Genomic DNA, 20,746 nt, shown 5'->3' with positions numbered 1-20,746 from the left:
ATAGTTTGCACAGCAAACCAGTGGCCTTGTTCATCGGGAAAGTTGGAGTGCAGTACCACTTGACCAGAGAATAGTCCACGGCTCTCCGCAACTGCAGAGCAAAGCTGGTGGCCTCAGCAGAAAATTCAGTGCACACTCAGGCTGAATCTGGACCAGAAAACAATGAGCTATACAATCCCTGTGTCCTGGTCTGCTGCCCTGCCAGAGTAGGGAAGCTAATTCATAGTCCCACCTACTACAAAATATACTACCTGGTCCTGACCAAAGAACTCATGCACCGTAGATTCCATTCTGCAACCTCATTTGGGTAGGAAACCAAGCCAGAAGTCCTAGTCAACTGTCCTCAGCCAGAAGTCCTCAGCCAGTGGTGCACCCCATCCCATCTCCATCCTCAAAGGCGGAACATGTGTCTTGCCCCAGAATAGACCATAATAGCAGGCTCCTCCTGCCTTAAAACATTACCAGCAGACACACCCAGAAACCCAAACTGAGCTGAACAGTAAAGAAAAATATCTGCGAGAATAAACTTATAAGGCCTGGAAAAGAAATCCTATTACTCAAATACACAGAAAAAATAATCAGATAAATATGACAAGACCAGTGGAATCTAATAAAGATCTAATAACTGACTCCAAATAAATGGGGAACTATAAACTGTCAGACAAAAAACTCAGACTAATTCTCTAAAAGAAGGTTTAGTGAACTACAAGAAAACACAGAACGAGAACTCGACAGAATTAGGAAACCAATGCATGAGCAACAGAATGAGATGTTTGATAAAAAAAAAAATAAAAAAGGAGCAACCGTTAAAAAAAGAAACAGAAATCCTAGAGAAAACGAATACAATAACTGAACTGACGCATTTAATAGAGAGCGACAAAGCAGACTGACTGAATATGCAGAGAAATAGTCCATGAACTAAAGGGATAGGACATTGGAAATTACTGAGACAGGAGAGAAAAAGAAAAAATAATAAAAAAGTTTGAAGACAGCTATGGAATTATGGGGCACAATGAAACAAAACATTTGCAATATGAGAACTTCAAAAAGAGAAGAAAATAAGAAAGGGAGAGAAAGTATATATAAAGCAAAAATGACTGAAAACTTCAGAAATCTGGAGAGAGAAATAAACATTCAGATTCATGAGGCTAAAAGAATCTCCCAATAGGCTGAATTCATGTAGAGCTACACTGAAGCACTGTTAGATTCAAAAAACAAACAAACTGAAAAAATCTGTTAGATCTATACTAGGAATTCAATAAAGTTGGAAAATTAACAAATTAACAAAATTAACATACACAGATCAGTAGCAACACTGTTCACTAACAAAATTCTTAAACAAAGTGAAGATTCAATTCCATTTATAACAATATAAATAAAACAAAATACAGAGAAGTAAATTTACTTAAGGTGCTGAAGATCTCTACTCTGAAAATCATTAAAACACTGATGAAAGAAATAAAAGAAGACATAAATCAATGGAAAGATACATTATGCTCATGGATTAGAAAAAATGATGCTGTCAAAAAATTGATACTACCAAAACCACCTTTAAGTTCAAACTAATCCCTATCAAGATTTCAAAGGCATTTATACAGAAGTAGGAAAAAGCACTTCTGAAAATTATATGGAACCACAAAAGACTAAGAATAGCCAAAAAAATATCCTGAGGAAAAAATAACAAGGCACTTATATAGCAAGGCACACTTCCTGATTTCAAGCTATATTATAAAGCTCTAGGCATCAAAACACTAGGTTACCATCACAAAAACAGAAACATAGACCACTTAAACAGAATAGAGAGCCCAGAAATAAATCGGAGCATAATCAATCAACTAGTATCTAACAAGGAAGCCAGGAATACTCAATGCAGAAAAGACAATCTTCAATAAATAGCACTGGGATAACTGAATAAAAACATGTGAAAGAATAAAGCCAGACCCATATTTAACACACTTACAAAAATTAAATTAAAATGAATTGAACACTTAAATTTAAGAACTGAACATATGAAACTCCTGGAAGAAAACATAGGAACAAAGTTCATCAATACTCTTGTTAATGTTTTTTTGAATATAAGTCAAAAAACCACAAGTAACAAATTTAAAAATAAATCAGCAAGACTACATCAAACTAAAAAGAGGAAGAAACCATCAACAAAATGAAAAGACCACCAGAACAATGGGAAAAAATATTTGTAAAACTCTTATCTGTTAAGAGTTTCCCCGGTGCCTCAGACGGTAAAGCGTCTGCCTACAATGCGGGAGACCCGGGTTCAATCCCTGGGTTGGAAAGATCTCCTGGAGAAGGAAATGGCAACCCATGCCAGTATTCTTGCCTGGAAAATCCCATGGATGGAGGAGCCTGGTAGGCTGCAGTCCATAGGGTCACAAAGAGTCGGAAACGACTGAATGACTTCACTTCCACTTTATCTGATAAGGGTTTAGTATTCAAAACATACCAAAAACTCAAACAACTTAGGGCAAAAAACAAAGATATTTTTCCAAAGAAGAAATACAAAAGATCCATAGGTACATAAATAGATGCTCAACATCACAAGTTATTAGGAAAATGCAAATGAAAACCACTATGAGATACCACCTCACACAGTTATACCACCTCACAATGTCTATTATCAAAAGACAACAGATAACAAATGCTAGCATGAATGTGCACATTTGGTGGGATTGTAAACTGGTATTGTCATTATAGAAAACAGTATGGAGCCTCAAAGAATAAAAAATAGAACTACCATATGACCCAGCAATTGTACTTCTGGAATTATGGAAGTGTTAGAGTATGAAAGAGTCATGTCTGACACTTTGAGACCCCATGGACTATAGCCCATCAGGTTTCTCTGTCCTTGGGATTCTCTAGGCAAGAATACTGGAGTGGCCTTCCCACTCCACCAGAATACTGATAGCCCTTCCCTTCTTCAGGTGATTTTCCTGACCCAGGGATCAAACAGAGGTCGCCTGATTTTCAGGCAGATTCTTTACTGTCTCTGCTCCCAGGGAGACCCACTGGGATTATATCCAAATGGTAACTAAAACACTAACAAAAGGATATCTGCACCCCATATTCATAGCTGCTTTATTTACAAGAGCCAAGTCTTGAAAATCTAAGTGTCCACTGATGGATGAAAGGATAAAGAAGTTGTGGTAAACACATACAATGGAATATTATTCAGCCATAAACTGCAAGGAAATCCTGAATTTGCAGCAACATGGATGGACCTTTAAGGTATTATACTAAGTGAAGTAAGTCAAAGAAAGAAAAAAACTATATGATCTTCAGTTCAGTTCAGTTCAGTTCAGTCGCTCAGTCGTATCCGACTCTTTGCAACCCCATGAATCGCAGCACGCCAGGCCTCCCTGTAGATCACCAACTCCCGGAGTTCACTCAGACTCACGTCCATCGAGTCAGTGACGCCATCCAGCCATCTCATCCTCTGTCGTCCCCTTCTCCTCCTGCCCCCAATCCCTCCAAGAATCAGAGTCTTTTCCAGTGAGTCAACTCTTTGCATGAGGGGGCCAAAGTATTGGAGTTTCAGCTTTAGCATCAGTCCTTCCAAAGAAATCCCAGGACCAATCTCCTTCAGAATGGACTGGTTGGATCTCCTTGCAGTCCAAGGGACTCTCAAGAGTCTTCTCCAACACCACAGTTCAAAAGCATCAATTCTTCGGTGCTCAGCCTTCTTCACAGTCCAACTCTCACATCCATACACGACCACAGGAAACATCATAGCCTTGACTAGACGGACCTTTGTCGGTAAAGTAATGTCTCTGCTTTTGAATATGCTATCTAGGTTGGTCATCACTTTCCTTCCAAGGAGTAAGCATATTTTAATTTCATGGCTGCAGTCACCATCTGCAGTGATTTTGGAGCCCAAAAATTAAAGTCTGATACTGTTTCCACTATTTCCCCATCTATTTCCCAGGAAGTGAGGGGACTGGATGCCATGATCTTTGTTTTCTGAATGTTGAGCTTTAAACCAACTTTTTCACTCTCCATTTTCACTTTCCTCAAGAGGCTTTTGAGTTCCTCTTCACTTTCTGCCATAAGGGTGGTGTCATCTGCATATCTGAGGTTATTGATATTTCTCCTGGCACTCTTGATTCCAGCTTGTGTTTCTTCCAGTCCAGTGTTCTCATGATGTATTCTGCACATAAGTTAAATAAGCAGGGTGACAATATACAGCCTTGACATACTCCTTTGATCTTACTCATGTGCAAAATCTGAAAGAAAAAAAAAAGCGTGTAGAAAAAGAGATCATATTTGGGGTTACCAGAGCAGGTGGTCAGGAGGATAGGGAAATGAAGAAGCTGGTCAGTAAATACAGACTTCCGGTTATAAGATAAATAATAGGGATGTAATGTACAACACGATGACTATAGCTAACCCTGCAGTGCCTGTGCATGCTCTGTCATGTACGACTTTTTGTGGACTATAGCCTGCCAGGCTCTTCTGTCCTTTAGATTTCTCAGGCAAGAATACTGCAGGGGGTTGCCATTTCTTTCTCCAGGGGACCTTCGCAACTCATAGATCAAACCCAGGTATCCTGCCTTGAGGGTCAGATTCTTTACCACTGAGAAACCAGGGAAACCTAACACTGTTGTATTATATATTAAAAAGTTGTGAGGACAGTAAAACCTAAGAGTTCTCATCACAAGAAGAAAGTGCTTTTCCCTATTTTTTCTTTCTTTTCATTGTATTTAGATGAGAGGATGGATATTAGCTGAAACTTTTGTGGTAATCATTTTACAAAATATGTAAAGCAACCTTTCATGCTATATGCCTTAAACTTAGGCAATGGCATGTCAACTATTTCACAATAAAACAGGAAAACATGAAAGTATTCCTTTGGGTTAAATTTAATACGTTATTTTAGAAAAACTGACAATGATTACATAGTTTAAACTATGGGAAATAATGCCTATTTGCAATCAATTATCTGTGCAAATAATTTATTTGAAGCATTTTACAATTTATCTGAAGACTTTAACAATTTTAGTTGCTAAATCTGTGTTGGCAGATGTTCATTATTTACTCATCAATTCAGGTGCTTGTTGGGCAGTTTATTTGTCATTTTCTAATTGGCCAGAAGACTACCTCCCATCTGCTATATAACTTGCTTTTGGTTGAGACTCACACTTAAGTACAACGGGCAGGGAGAGGATGTGGTCTTCTTTGCTGATCCCTACTTTTCTCTTCCTGAGCTTCTTTTCTGTGGGATTGGCCCCAGATCCAGGGCCAACCACCAATGCAGACAACAACTATCTCCCTTTCTGGGACCAGATTAATGGAGACATAGCAGAATTTCCAGTGCAGAATAACAAGATAATCATTGAACCCTGGAAATATATGGATCGACTAAGAATATGTAAGATCCTTATAACAGAATCAGACAAATATTTTGCTTCATTTGGCAAAAACAGTACAGGGAATGTACATTGGGCAGTAACTTTAATGTATGGAGAGCTATTTAAAACAGGTATGTACATTTTAATTAAAGGCAAGGAAAATTGTTTTTTGCTTTCATTGTTATTGAAAGTCATAATATGTAATCTGTTTTACTCTCTGAATGCTGATTGAGTATGCAGTCAATATAATCATTTATCTTCTAGTATTCAGGCTCTCTTAGGACTTATTAAACGCGTCTTTTGATTAGTAAAAGTATATGGTATACCTTTTCTTTACATTTTATAGACTTTCTGGTTTTAAAATGCAGTTTTTTATAATATAAATTCCTGTAAACTGAAAAAGCTTATCGTTTGGAAAAACAAATATTTTTTGTTGTTGTCTTTGTCTGCTTAGTAGTGTCACCAAATTCTTTACTGCTGAGACTACTGAGAGCCTGGGCTTCCCATCTGGCTCAGTGGTAAAGAAGCTGCTTGCCATGGCATGAGACGCCAGAGACCCATTTTCCATCCCTGGATCAGTAAGATCCCCTGGGTAAGGAAATGGCAACCCACTTCAGTATTCTTCCCTGGAATATCCCATGGACGAGGAGTTTGGCCAGCTAGAGTCATGGGTTCCCACACAGTTGGGCAGGACTTAGCCACTGAATAGACACAGCTTCTCAGGGCAAGGTGGTACCAAAATATCTCTGCTGCATGAGGTGAGATAATTAGAGGAAATATGACAAAATTTCTTTCAGCTATGAAACCCAGGGTGAGGTTTCACACAAACTAAAGTAAGGAGCATACTTTTCCTTGAAAGCCTGAGTTTTGCCTCTTAAATATTAGTAGAAAGAGTAAATAAGATATGGCCCTCACTGCACAGTCTCTTTCCTGTAAGTTGTAAGGTTCAGGCAGAAAAAAGGGCTGAAAACAGGGAGGGACGGGCCCAGAGGGCAGCACTCTCTTCCTGCACTTAAACAAGTAGGATGGGGAAATGGAGTCAAGTGTGATGCTGGGAACTCTGTGCTTCTAGAAGGCTCCTCTCTTTCCTGCTTCAGTTGGGGTGAATTTCTCCATCTGTATTTTGCTCTCACTACTTCTTAAATCAATTATCTTATTACTGAGATTCTGGAACAAAACCAGCTTCCATTCTCATGAAATTCTTTTTAAAATTGCCTTCTTTGGATGTGACTAGACAGAATCCAGAATGAAACAAGGACTAGAATGTGGTGCTTTAATACAGGGGGAAAAAAAAAAAAACTTCTGCACATTTGAATTATTGCAATGAAGTCTTGATTGATTCAGGAAGAAAAGAAGAACCCACAGAGACTGCCTTGTGAAACACTCTGCAGGTCCAGCTTAGTCAAGAAAAAATTGGTAAAGCATAAAAAAAGTAATAAAAAAAAAAACAGAAAAAAATGCAAGAAAAGGTCTGTACAGGCTAGAGTTTCTGAGAAGCTTTGAGCTCTCAAAGTGAATGAAATGCTATTCATATGAATGGACCATATCTTTAACAGGCATAACCCTCTTCTTAACTCTTTGGAGGGGAGCATATGAGTCTTTTCCTCTCTTATGACATTCTATTCAAGGTTTAACTCTTTTCACCTACTCTGTTTACTCTGTAGATAGATTTTCATAGCCTCCCAATAGTTCATGGTGTGTTTATGAGTCTGGAATCTCTGGCTGCATATCTATCAACAGTGGCTGGGGAGGTAAGTGCTATATTTTCACCATATTTCTTTATTGATCTGTGGTTGTGGGGCTTGCTCACTCTGCTATTCTATAGGGTAAGCTGCTGCTGCTGCTGCTGCTGCTGCTAAGTCCCTTCAGTCATGTCCGACTCTGTGCAACCCCACTGATGGCAGCTAAGTTGGGTTAAACCTTGATATTTACTCTGTAAATATATACAGTTTTTCTGTGCATTTCCCTGAGGTGGGGGCTAGTCAATTTAAAAAAACAAATATGAATGGCAACTCTTTCTATGGCTATGTCTATGTTAAGATCTACAGCACATCATTCTTTTTCAGTTCAGTTCAGTCGCTCAGTCCTGTCCGACTCTTTGAGACCCCATGAATGCCTCCCTGTCCATTACCAACTCCCGGAGTTCACTCAGACTCACATCCATCGAGTCAGTGATGCCGTCCAGCCATCTCATCCTCTGTCGTCCCCTTCTCCTCCAGCCCCCAATCCCTCCCAGCATCAGAGTCTTTTCCAATGAGTCAACTGTTCGCATGAGGTGGCCAAAGTACTGGAGTTTCAGCTTTAGCATCATTCCCTCCAAAGAAATCCCAGGGCTGATCTCTTTCAGAATGCACTGGTTGGATCTCCTTGCAGACTCTCAAGAGTCTTCTCCAGCACCACAGTTCAAAAGCATCAATTCTTCGGCGCCCAGCCTTCTTCACAGTCCAACTCTCACATCCATACATGACCACTGGAAAAACCATAGCATTGACTAGATGGACCTTTGTTGGCAAACTAATGTCTCTGCTTTTGAATATGCTATCTAGGTTGGTCATATCATTCCTTCCAAGGAGTAAGCGTCTTTTAATTTCATGGCTGCAGTCACCATATGCAGTGATTCTAGAGCCCCCAAAAATAAAGTCTGACACTGTTTCCACTGTTTCCCCACATATTTCCCGGGGAGTGATGGGACCGGATGCCATGATCTTTGTTTTCTGAATGTTAAGCTTTAAGCCAACTTTTTCACTTTCCTCTTTCACTTTCATCAAGAGGCTTTTTAGTTCCTCTTCACTTTCTGCCATAAGGGTGGTGTCATCCGTATATCTGAGGTTATTGATATTTCTCCCGGCAATCTTGATTCCAGCTTGTGTTTCTTCCAGTCCAGCGTTTCTCATGATGTACTTTGCATATAAGTTAAATAAGCAGGGTGATAATATACAGCCTTGACGTACTTCTTTCCCTATTTGGAACCAGTCTGTTGTTCCATGTCCAGTTCTAACTGTTGCTTCCTGACCTGCATACAGATTTCTCAAGAGACAAGTCAGGTGGTCTGGTATTCCCATCTCTTTCAGAATTTTCCACAGTTTATTGTGATCCACACAGTCAAAGGCTTTGGCATAGTCAATAAAGCAGAAATAGATGTTTTTCTAGAACTCTCTTGCTTTTTCCATGATCCAGCAGATGTTGGCAATTTGATCTCTGGTTCCTCTGCCTTTTCTAAAACCAGCTTGAACATCAGGAAGTTCACGGTTCACGTATTTTTGAAGCCTGGCTTGAAGAATTTTGAGCATTACTTTACTAGCATGTGAGATGAGTGCAATTGTGTGGTAGTTTGAGCACTCTTTGGCATTGCCTTTCTTTGGGATTGGAATGAAAACTGACCTTTTCCAGTCCTGTGGCCATTGCTGAGTTTTCCATATTTGCTGGCATATTGAGTGCAGCACTTTCACAGCATCATCTTTCAGGATTTGAAATAGCTCAACTGGAATTCTATCACCTCCACTAGCTTTGTTCGTAGTGATACTTTCTAAGGTCCACTTGACTTCACATTCCAGGATGTCTGGCTCTAAGTCAGTGATCACACCATCATGATTATCTGGGTCATGAAGATCTTTTTTGTACAGTTCTTCTGTGTATTCTTGCCACCTCTTTCTAATGTCTTCTGCTTCTGTTAGGTCCATACCATTTCTGTCCTTAATCAAGCCCATCTTTGCATGAAATGTCCCCTTGGTATCTCTGATTTTCTTGCAGAGATCTCTAGTCTTTCCCATTCTGTTGTTTTCCTCTATTTCTTTGCATTGATTGCTGAGGAAGGCTTTCTTATATCTCTTCTTGCTATTCTTTGGAACTCTGCATTCAGATGCTTATATCTTTCCTTTTCTCCTTTGCTTTTTGCTTCTCTTCTTTTCACAGCTATTTGTAAGGCCTCCCCAGACAGCCATTTTGCTTTTTTGCGCTTCTTTTCCATGGGAATGGTCTTGATCCCTGTCTCCTGTACAATGTCACGAACCTCAGTCCATAGTTCATCAGGCACTCTCTCTATCAGATCTAGGCCCTTAAATCTATTTCTCACTTCCACTGTATAATCATAAAGGATTTGATTTAGGTCATACCTGAATGCTCTAGTGGTTGTCCCTGCTTTCTTCAATTTAAGTCTGAATTTGGCAATAAGGAGTTCATGATCTGAGCCACAGTCAGCTCCTGGTCTTGTTTTTGCTGACTATATAGAGCTTCTCCATCTTTGGCTGCAAAGAACATAATCAACCTGATTTCAGTGTTGACCATCTGGTGATGTCTATGTGTAGAGTCTTCTCTTGTGTTGTTGGAAGAGGATGTTTGCTATGACCACTGCATTTTCTTGGCAAAACTCTTAGTCTTTGCCCTGCTTCATTCCGTATTCCAAGGCCAAATTTGCCTGTTACTCCAGGTGTTTCTTGACTAAAGTCCCCTATAATGAAAAGGACAATTTTGGGGGGTGTTACTTCTAAAAGGTCTTGTAGGTCTTCATAGAACCGTTCAACTTCAGCTTCTTTAGCATTACTGGTTGGGGCATAGACTTGGATTACTGTGATACTGAATGGTTTGCCTAGGAAACAGACAGAGATCATTCTGTCATCTTTGAGATTGCATCCAAGTCCTGCATTTCAGACTCTTTTGTTGACCATGATGGCTACTCCATTTCTTCTGAGGGATTCCTGTCCTCGGTAGTAGATATAATGGTCATCTGAGTTAAATTCACCCATTCCAGTCCATTTGAGTTCGCTGATTCCTAGAATGTCAATGTTCACACTTGTCATCTCTTGTTTGACCACTTCCAATTTGCCTTGATTCATGGACCTGATATTCCAGGTTCCTATGCAATACTGCTCTTTACAGCATTGGACCTTGCTTCTATCACCAGTCACATCCACAGCTGGGTATTGTTTTTGCTTTGGCTGCATCCCTTCATTCTTTTTGGAGTTATTTCTCCACTTATCTCCAGTAGCATATTGGGCCCCTACTGACCTGGGGAGTTCCTCTTTCAGTATCCTATCATTTTGCCTTTTCATACTGTTCATGGGGTTCTCAAGTCAAGAATACTGAAGTGGTTTGCCATTCCCTTCTCCAGTGGACAACATTCTGACAGATCTCTCCACCATGACCCGCCCGTCTTGGGTGGCCCCACGGGCATAGCTTAGTTTCATTGAGTTAGATAAGGCTGTGGTCCTAGTGTGATCAGATTGACTAGTTTTCTGTGAGTATGGTTTCAGTGTGTTTGCCCTCTGATGCCCTCTTGCAACACCTACCATCTTACTTGGGTTTCTCTTACCTTGGGCGTGGGGTATCTCTTCAAGGCTGCTCCAGCAAAGCGCAGCCGCTGTTCCTTACCTTAGACGAGGGGTATCTCCTCACTGCCGCCCTTCCTGACCTTCAACTCTAGGCCCTCCTGCGCCCGCGCAGCCACCGCTCCTTGGACGTGGAGTTGGTCCTCCCTCCGCCACCCCTGGCCTCAGGCGTGGGGGCGGGGGACAGCTCCTCCCATCTGCCTACGGACCTCGGACGCAGGGTAGCTCCTCTAGGCCGTCGCCCCTGACCTCGGACGTGGGGTAGCTCCTCTTGGCTGTTCCTGCGCCGTCGCAGTCTGGCACTCTCGGCCGCTGCCCATGACCTCGGACGTGGGGTAACTCCTCTTGGCTGCCGCCCGTCTGGCATGGGGTCCTCCAGGCTCTGCCCCTGACCTCGGGGGTGAGTCTGCTCCTCCCAGCCATGCTTAAGTGTGCTGGTCGCAGCTGCCCGCGCTTATATATATATACCCAGGGCCTCCCTGGTGGTAAAGAATCCACCTGCCTAATCAGGAGACTTGGGTTCAATCCTTGTGTCTGGAAGATCCCCTGGAGAAAGAAATGGCAACCCACTCCAGGATCCTTGCCTGGGAAATCCCATGGACAGTGGAGTCTGATAGGTTACAGTCCATGGTGTTGCAAAGAGTTGGACAAGACTTAGGGACTAAACAGCTACAACATATATAACCAAACAGAAGGGAGTCCTTTCCTGAGTCAAATCTTATTCTTTACTTCCTATTTGAGGGATAAATAAATATAGGACATAAATAATTTGGAACTGAATTGCATTAATTGTATGTGAATGTAGACCCATATACAAATAACTGCACCAAGAGTGTGTCCCCAATGGAAACTTTCCTGACTGTGATGAGCCCTAAGTTTTCATAATCATGTGCATTTCCTAGAGCCAACAAATTCAACATGGTTTGGAGAATAAAGAAGATAAATTATATAGATTAAGCATTAGTCATTTGGTTAACTCCTACTTTGTATAGACAATTAATGGCTCCAGATAACTCCATCCTATTTTTTTACAGGCTTTAGCTACTATGTGGTTATTATGTATTTCCTTGCTGCAATTGAATCTGAGTTTTTGGGGAATTTGCCATATGAGGTAGAGTTACTATCTCGAGAGGAGTACAGATCTAACTTCTGTTATTCAATTGAGGAATGCCATGCATCCTATCCACAAGTTATGGATGTAGCCAACAAGTTCTATAAGGTAAAAGAATGCAATGATATTTTTATGAATAGAATGAATGAAGACACTGAAGTTCTTCTGTTGGGATTTATGATTTAAAAATAGACTAAACTTCACATTAATATGCATATGAAATTTTAAGTTCAAAGTTTTGTCCCTACCTCCTTGTACTGTTCCTATTAGTAGCCTGAAATATTACTAAATAGTTGATAGCAAATTGGTGTAATTGTATTTATAAAAAGGTTTTTCAGAAAATTAATGTAATAATTACCAAATTACTTCTGTCTCTGCAAATAAATTGGTATACATCCATCTGTAAAGCAAATAGGTTAAGCTAAATAACATCTCTAAGTGTTAAAATTTATTTTGAAAATAAATTTCATTGGTAAACAGTCAGCTAGATGAGTGTATTACAGTATTCTTTTTCAGGACTTCATGACACTGGTAATTAAATTTATTTTAAAATCTGTTATTGAAGTAAATCATTTCTCATTCTGCAGTATCTGCTGTCCAGAAAGATAGTTTCCACTACCAGCGGTATTCCTCAGTATGACACAGATGAGGACACAGCGATCTTTAAGATGTGGGCGGCCCATCGAGCTGCCATTGATGTGGCAAAACCGAAGTTCAGGGATGTGTAAGAGAATTGCTTTATGTGATGCAATTAAACTCTGGCTTTCTTTCTGGAATTGTAAAATTTAACGTGTAAGATGTGGTTGCCTCAAATATTCATTACTCATAGTTTCAAAATGTATCAAGAAATAGTTTTTCCATTATTATTTGCAATTCAGCAGTCATCTGGTCTACCAAGGAAGATATACATGAAAAGATAGGTGGTTGCTTACAGGTTTTTTGAGAGGATGCTCCATACATTATTTGACAGTATATCTCATAGCAAAGTCATTCTTCATGTCCAATCATTATTTTTTAATTGATGCAATGTGCAATTAATTTCTACTTGTTTATATAAGGTAGCTATGAAATAGTGTGGTAAAAAATTTTCACTGGGTTTCAATTTGCAATGCCAACCTTCATCCTCCTAAAAAAAATGGTTTAAAACACATAGCATGTTGTTTGGTAATTTTATGGGGTTCATCTAGTTATCTGATTCTCATAATAGTTTAAGTAATTTCTTAAAGAGAGGTCATTTTCTCTTTTTTTACAGATAAAAATGTAGTAAGATAAACTATGTGAAACTTACATGCTTAACATACACCTAGGTAAATATAGGAAATTTCATTTAATAATAGACAAAGACTACAATGAAGTCTGCTGCTAAGCATGGTCAGCTTTCTCTAGGTATTTGTAAAGTAAGGGCTTTTTGTGGGAGAAGTCCAGGATCCTGGTCCTGCTCCTGTTTCTCTTCTAGGCTTCTTGTCTCCCTGGTTCTAGGTCATCCTTGAATCCAATTGTCAACTTCTGTCCTCCTGCCTATTGTACTGTTCATCACCTCCTTCAGTTCAAAGAGTTATTTCTTAATATAAATGTGAGTTGAGATGCAGTGACTTCAATGATCTACATTCAGTCATTAACATGAGTTTTTGTCCCAAAGCAGCCTTGAACAAAATTTTTGGTGTTTTTGTACCTCTGTGTACACAGGTGCTCAGTCATGTCTGACTCTGCAATCCCATGGACTGTAGCCTGCCAGGCTCCTCTGTCTGTGGAATTTTCCAAGCAAGAATACTGGAGTGGGTTTCCATTTTCTACTTCAGGAGATCAACCCAACTTAGGTATTGAATCTGTGTCTCCTGCAACTCCTGGCAGCTGTGTTTGTTATCACTGAGCCACCTGGGAAGCCCCGAGAATTCCTCTATAACAGTACCTAGATATGGAATCTCAGAAAACCCTGAAGAGAGCCTTCTTTTCAATTGTGAATATCTCTGGGAACTTCCTTTTGTAAAGCATTTTTTATTGATTTTCTGAGTGAAATATATTTGGATTCAAATGCAAAAAATTATATACTCAAAGGTGAATGGCCTTGGCAAAAAAATCTTCTCACCTATTCATAAAAACGCTTACTATTTTCCTCTTTAGGCTTCCCTGGTGACTCAGTAAAGAATCTGCCTGCAATGCAGGAGACCTGGGTTTGATCCCTGAGTTGGGAAAATACCCTGGAGGAGGGCATGGCAACCCACTCCAGTATTCTTGTCTGGAGAATCCCCAGGGACAGAGGAACCTGGCGGGTTACAGTCCATGGGGTCGCAAAGAGTCAGACACGACTGAGCGACTAAGCACATTTTCCTCTTTATCACTGCAGATTCTTTTTTTTCTCCATCCCTCATCACTCTATGCTTATTCCAATGTCTTTTAGTGTTAAAGTTGCCCATTTACAATAAACGTTGACACTGTGCACTTTTTTAGACTTAGTGATGCCATGCCCGTTGCATCAACATATTTTAAATCAACACCTCCAGACTTAATTTATGAACATCTTAACAGTAACAATATATTAGCCCCTGCTGTCTTTTTTAGTCGCTTACTTTTTTGAGTGCTTCTGTGAATCAAGCGGTGTGTAGTGCTTTGCATGCATTATCTCATTTAAGCTTTTCAAAAATCTTGTTTCAGAGAATTGAACAATTTTAGATTATGTGCACTTTGGTCTTTAAGCATTATAGTCAAAACAGGAATAGTGAGATTTTTGTAAATAATGAATCCATTAATTTAATTGAATTGATTCAGATTAGAAAAATATATTTAGTGTTCAAAGTCCATTAACCATGTTTTCTATCACTGAGTTCCACATGTATAAAGAAATATTTCTGTCACTCTAACTCTTATGCCATAATAGAGAAGAAAGGTAATTATAATAGCTTTTTATTGACAGATTACAAGTATGCAGTGAAGTACACAGATCCTAAGTAATCAGTATAATGAGTTATCACAAAATAAAAGTCCCATGCTACCAATCCCAGGGCAAGAAACAGAATCGAACCATACTGCAGGACCGGCCCCTGTCCTCATTTCATTTACTATTCTTTCCCTTCTACCCAAAAGGAGCTACTATTCTAACACCATGGATTATTTTTGCTTGTTTTCAATCTTTGTATGGATGGAATAGCACAATACTAATTGATTTCTTCCACTGAAATTTTAATCGGTCATCTATCTTGTGTGCAGCAATAATTTTGTCTTTTTCATATCTGTGTAATGACAGATTAGTATATGATAGTTTAAATAGCCATTCTACCATAAAAGGACCAGTGTGTTACTTCTAATTCTTGACTCTCACAAATACTTGTCGCAAGCATTCTCATTCTGGTCTTTCATCAAGCATATGTCTAAATGTCTGGTGAAGAGATTTTCGGGGTCAAAGAGGATATATACCAAATAATTTGTATTGAACACAAATTAATATTCATTCCAGCGGTGTTGATAGGTTCTTTTGCATCATATTCTATCTTATACTTGATAATGGTCACTTTCATGCTTTTATCCATTCTTTTGAGTAGTATCTAAATGTGAAAATTGCTTACAAATCCTACATTACTAAATGAGGTGGCAATTTTTTTGATATTTAGCAAACTATACAGATGTCTTCTTTTGTGAAGTTCCCAGACTTAAATTTTTTAATTGAAATTCCTAGCTTTCACTTATCAATTTGGAGGAATTTACATCGATTAAATATTAACACTTTGTCAGTTATGTATCTTGAATGTACCTTTTCTCAGTTTATGCTTGTTGGCTCACTCCTTTAATGAAGTCTTCTTAACATGGAAAATGTTCAGTGTAGATCAATTTTTTCTTTGCTATTTAATCCCTTTTTCTGGTTTAAAAAAAATCTACTCCATAATCTTCAATGGCATGATATTTTGTATGCTTGTGTGTGTATGTGTGTGTAGACTACTATTTAGTTATTCATTAACTCTGATGTTTCTTCTCTCAGTTGCACAATTTTGTCAAAGACTCTTCTCATCATGTAAACATTAGAGCAACAGCTTTCAAAAGCATCCATTCCCTTGGGTGGAAAAATCTCCTCGTATATGATACTTACCACATGTTCTCCCTTCTTTTTTTAGTATAAATTTATTTAATTGGAGGCTAATTACTTTACAACATTGTATTGGTTTTACCATAAATCAGCATGAATCCACCACGGGGGTACACGTGCTCCTCATCCTGAACCCCCCTCCCACTTCCCTCCCCATCCCATCCCTCTGGGTCATCCCAGTGCACCAGCTCCAAGCATCCTGTATCATGTTCTCCCTTCTTATTAGTGAACTTGGGCTGCCATAACCAAATTCCATAGACTGGGTGACTTAAATCACCAAAATTGATATTCTTGCAATTCTGGAGGCTATAACTTAGGAATTAAGGTGTCAGCATGGTCAACTTCTCGTGAGGGCCCTCTTTCTGACTTGCAGATGGCTGCCTTCTTCTGTCCTCATGTGGAGAAGACAGAAAGGAGAAGGAGAGACATAGTCTGCACTCTGGTCTTTCTTTCTCTTTAATATAAACTCCAACATGTAAATTTTCAGTCCATCATACTTTTTTCTTGGATTTTGATCTTACAATTTCTCAAAATCATTGTCCACTCTCTGATATCAAGAACGTGTTTTTAATACTTTGTTCAGTTTTTATAGTTGTTCACTGAAAGAAAGAATTGAGTCTTCCATTTCAGTCTACAAATTAGATGAACTCAGATGTAACCCTGATCCTGTTTGATCTGTTTGTTTGTCCCTCAGCCTTGAGCCTCATTGTGTTTTATTCAAGAAGATTATTCGATTACTGTAGCAAAATCCTAGTCCATTTCTTATTTCCTATGAATTAAAAAAGTATATAAGCATATACACACAATAAACATGAATCAATTATGTATGTTGTTGAATAATTTTCAGAAATCCCTGTTAAATAATCTTCTATTCATTAAACTGGCTCATACTACCCTGTCTCTGAAATGTGCTTGTGGAAAACAAGTGATGTTAGACATTAGTGGCACAGAAATTAGATATAGGAGAAATAGAATCAGAAATCACAAAGAATAAATCTGGTAGAAGTAAGAGAGGGGTTGCTTAGGATGCTACAATTTTTAAAAATTGGGATTCAAAGTTTTGCCATCTCTGTTGCTATGTAGTAGATTCTTCAGCCAGGCACAATGTAGAAGATAGTGTGAGGATTAATTACAATATACTGAAATTGTAGGTTCACTTCAGTCAACTATGTAATAAATAGCATAAAATCCCTAAGGAACACGGGAGAAAAGAGACATTTAGACTTTAATTTGCATGTATAATGAAATATTTTGTAACTCATGCATCTAATTTTGTGTCATTTCTTTAGATCATTCTATTCTTCTGAAACTGAACAAGACTTCACCATGGACTTTCTACTGGCCATTGAATTTGTTGAAGCAGTATTATATCGCCCATACTTTGAAAGTTCAGCAGAATTCCTAGTGGGTTTCCCACACAGGCCACTCACAGATCAGGATCGTAATGTTCTCATGAATAACTTCAGCAGACGGGAAAAAGCACTTATGACTGCAGTAAAACTCATTCAAAAAATAAATAAAAGCACAGGTATGATTATGAGTTATACTGTCCATGAAACCTAAATGAACTAAAGTCATTTGAGAACTAAATATATTTAATGATCCATTCAACAGGAATGATTGAATACCTGCTATATTATAGATATATTGAATATAATTATAACAGTTAGTGAAAACTACCCTTCTAGGACCTCACATATCATGCAGTTTTTGCAATAGTGACAGTTCTAAAATAAACACTTTCATATATTTCTTCTTAAAATACTTATTGCTACCCTAAAAATACTCTAAGTTTTAGATTACATTTCAAAAGTGCTAGTCCATGATAATCAGACCCTTCATTATTGGTGTATAATTCTCCCCTGTGTAAGGTGTGCTCATCCACCAAGACAGAGAATATAATAAGAAACAGATGGCTGGGGTGCAACTAGGAAGACAGAGTGCAGAGATACAGAGTTATATAAGATTTTTGAATATCAATTAAATAATAGATATTAGGTTTCATGTTTTCACACATCAGTTTATTTATTGTCCTTAAAAACAGTATGATGATGACAGTGTTTACATTTTGGAGTAAAAAGATCCACTGAAGACAAATAACATGTCCTAAAGGATACATGTCCTAAAGGATATTCTGAAGCAAAATAAAACTGCTGCTGCTGCTAAGTCGCTTCAGTCGTGTCCGACTCTGTGCAACCCCATAGACGGCAGCCCACCAGACTCCACCGTCCCTGGGATTCTCCAGGCAAGAACACTGGAGTGGGTTGCCATTTCCTTCTCCAATGCATGAAAGTGAAAACTGAAAGTGAAGTCGCTCAGTCAGGTCCGACTCCTAAGCGACCCCACAGACTGCAGCCTACCAGGCTCCTCCGCCCATGGGATTTTCCAGGCAAGAATACCGGAGCGGGGTGCCATTGCCCTCTCCTGGGTTGTGTTTTACTACAATTTTTGTGGGTGTGTTTTTTGTTTGTTTGTTTGTTTTTTACTATCCAGTATTGCCTGCCTTGAAAATACAGAAGTATTGATGAACTAACGAACCTTATACACTTAAATATCAATGTTTTAAAATTAGGAGTGTGGAGTCTCTGCTCTCCTAGTCCATCTTTTCATGGACTAACCCTGTAGTTCAGGGAGGCTAAGTTGGCAAATATCGCTTAGTTTTAGTGCCAGTTGGACATCATGAGGTCTCCTTCCTCCAGGGAAAACATTCACTCTAGAAAGAAAACATTGCAAACAAGAGTAAGAAAGGGGTTAACATGGGTCTCAACAATTTTATTTGTAATACAGTGATGATACATAGTAAGTGCATTTAATTTATTCCATAAAATATTGTGACTATTACATTGTGTGAGAATTTTTGAATGCATCTCATTCTCAAATAAGGGAAATAGCACTTCATTTTACTGTTAGATTGCCCCAAACAATGCATTTTCTTTTATACTTTGACAAGGCTACTGTCTCACAGGACTACTAATATGTTACAAATCCTTTAATTAGAAATTTTACCTTACTCTGTATACTTCTGCATTTCTAAGTTCTTCATAATTTTATTAACGGAAACATAAATATTTCTATTTTCACAGGAGGTTTATTTTTAACAGTTTGGAAGAAGCTCATGACTTCAAAATTTGCTCGGGCTATGGGACGTTTCTTCATTGAAAGGCTACTCTTAATACCAATTTAGTAGCCAAAATTTATGCTATTACAGGTTGATCAGTTTAATTCCATGAATAAAAGCAATCAAATGTTATAATGACTATGAGAAGTTTGTGGTCCTTATTATCCCTGCTTCATCTTTGTATTTTCAAAGTTATCAGCCAATAATCCCCTCAGCCAACCTCTCCTTAGAATTCAGTTACATGTCTGGTGGAACCCTAATTAATCTCAGAATGCTTGAGTTACATATGACTATGTCAATATCTGTGTCAAAGGAAGGTTGTTGTTGTTATTTAGTCACGAAGTCGTGTCCAACTCTTTTGTGACCCCATGGACTGTAGTCTTCCAAGCTCCTCTGTCCATGGGATTTTCCAAGTTTTGATATTTCTTTCAATGCTCATTTATATATTGCCAGGTAAGCAATGCAAATTCTCCTCTAAGAGATTATTCTTACAAGATACAACTTTGAGCACTGAAGAGAGTTTTTAACTAATTTATATTCTAGGACTGAACTCAAAGTACTTTGCCTTATGAGCACAATTATCAATCCATGTAGTGAAAGAGGCTACTTTCTTAGTGTCTGAGCACTTGGAGAAATCATTTCAACATCAAGTAGAAAATTTCTGAGCTATTCTGGTGTAAACTAAACAAAATTGTAATTTTCTTATTAAATACAATTTTTGTTTCTATTGAAGGCACTAAGTAAAAAAGCACATATTAAAAATGAATAAAAAGTATCTGAAACTGTATTTAAACTACTGCTAATGGCATGAGGACTGATGCTGAAGCTGAAACTCCAGTACTTTGGCCACCTCATGCAAAGAGTTGATTCATTGGAAAAGACTGATGCTGGGAGGGATTGGGGGCAGGAGAAGGGGACGACAGAGGATGAGATGGCTGGATGACATCACCAACTCGATGGACATGAGTTTGGGTGAACTCCGGGAGTTCGTGATGGACAGGGAGGCCTGCTGCTACTGCTGCTAAGTCACTTCAGTCATGTCCGACTCTGTGTGACCCCATAGACGGCAGCCCACCAGTCTCCCCCATCCCTGGGATTCTCCAGGCAATAACACTGGAGTGGGTTGCCATTTCCCTCTCCAATACAGGGAGGCCTGGTGTGCTGCAATTCATGGGGTCGCAAAGAGTCAGACATGACTGAGCGACTGAACTGAACTGAACTGAATGGCATGAGTCAGACTAAATAAGTAGGCTAATTATCTTCTGATGGTTCTGGTCACCAGTCGTACTTTTCCCCTATATTATGTCACTTTTCCGTTTCCCCTGCAAACCCCAGTATTCTTTAACTACCTCTCAACCAAATGTGTCCCTTATGAAAAAAAAATGATTTTTTATGTTGTGTGCGTTTGCTAGGGGAAGGTCTTATTAAGGAAGATCTATTGTTCAAAAGTAAAAAACAGATTGGTCAATGTCTACATACAGGTGAGACATTTTTACATTACAAAAATAAAACTAATAAGTGAAGTCAAGTGACAAAGATGTATCTAACCACAAAAATACCCAAATCACCAAAACAACCTTGAGACAGAATAAAAAGCTGGAAGGCTCACCCTTCCTGGTTTTAAACTGTGTAATAAATCTATAGTAACCAAAACAGTATGATATGGACATATAAAAAGGCACATAGATCAATGCAAAAAAAAAAAAAATAGAGCCTAGGAAAAAACCTAAAAATATTTTGGTCAATTAATTTACA

General features: G+C 38.8%; 1 protein-coding gene across 1 annotated transcript; it reads left to right on the top strand.

The window, feature by feature from the left end:
- Positions 1 to 5,178: 5,178 nt before the first annotated feature.
- Positions 5,179 to 19,057, top strand: LOC129659895 (protein LEG1 homolog). Its single transcript, XM_055591422.1, has 5 exons — positions 5,179 to 5,494; positions 11,722 to 11,906; positions 12,386 to 12,522; positions 17,163 to 17,401; positions 18,957 to 19,057. Exons 1-5 carry the CDS (start codon positions 5,179 to 5,181, stop codon positions 19,055 to 19,057), a joined length of 978 nt encoding a protein of 325 aa, XP_055447397.1.
- The last annotated feature ends 1,689 nt before the right edge of the window (positions 19,058 to 20,746 follow it).

The sequence above is a fragment of the Bubalus kerabau genome, chromosome 9 (genome assembly GCF_029407905.1).
Source record: "Bubalus kerabau isolate K-KA32 ecotype Philippines breed swamp buffalo chromosome 9, PCC_UOA_SB_1v2, whole genome shotgun sequence".
In the NCBI taxonomy this organism is placed as follows: Eukaryota; Metazoa; Chordata; class Mammalia; order Artiodactyla; family Bovidae; genus Bubalus; species Bubalus kerabau.
The sequence above is the reverse complement of the archived record's forward strand: the minus strand, read 5'-3'. Positions and strand labels throughout refer to the sequence as shown.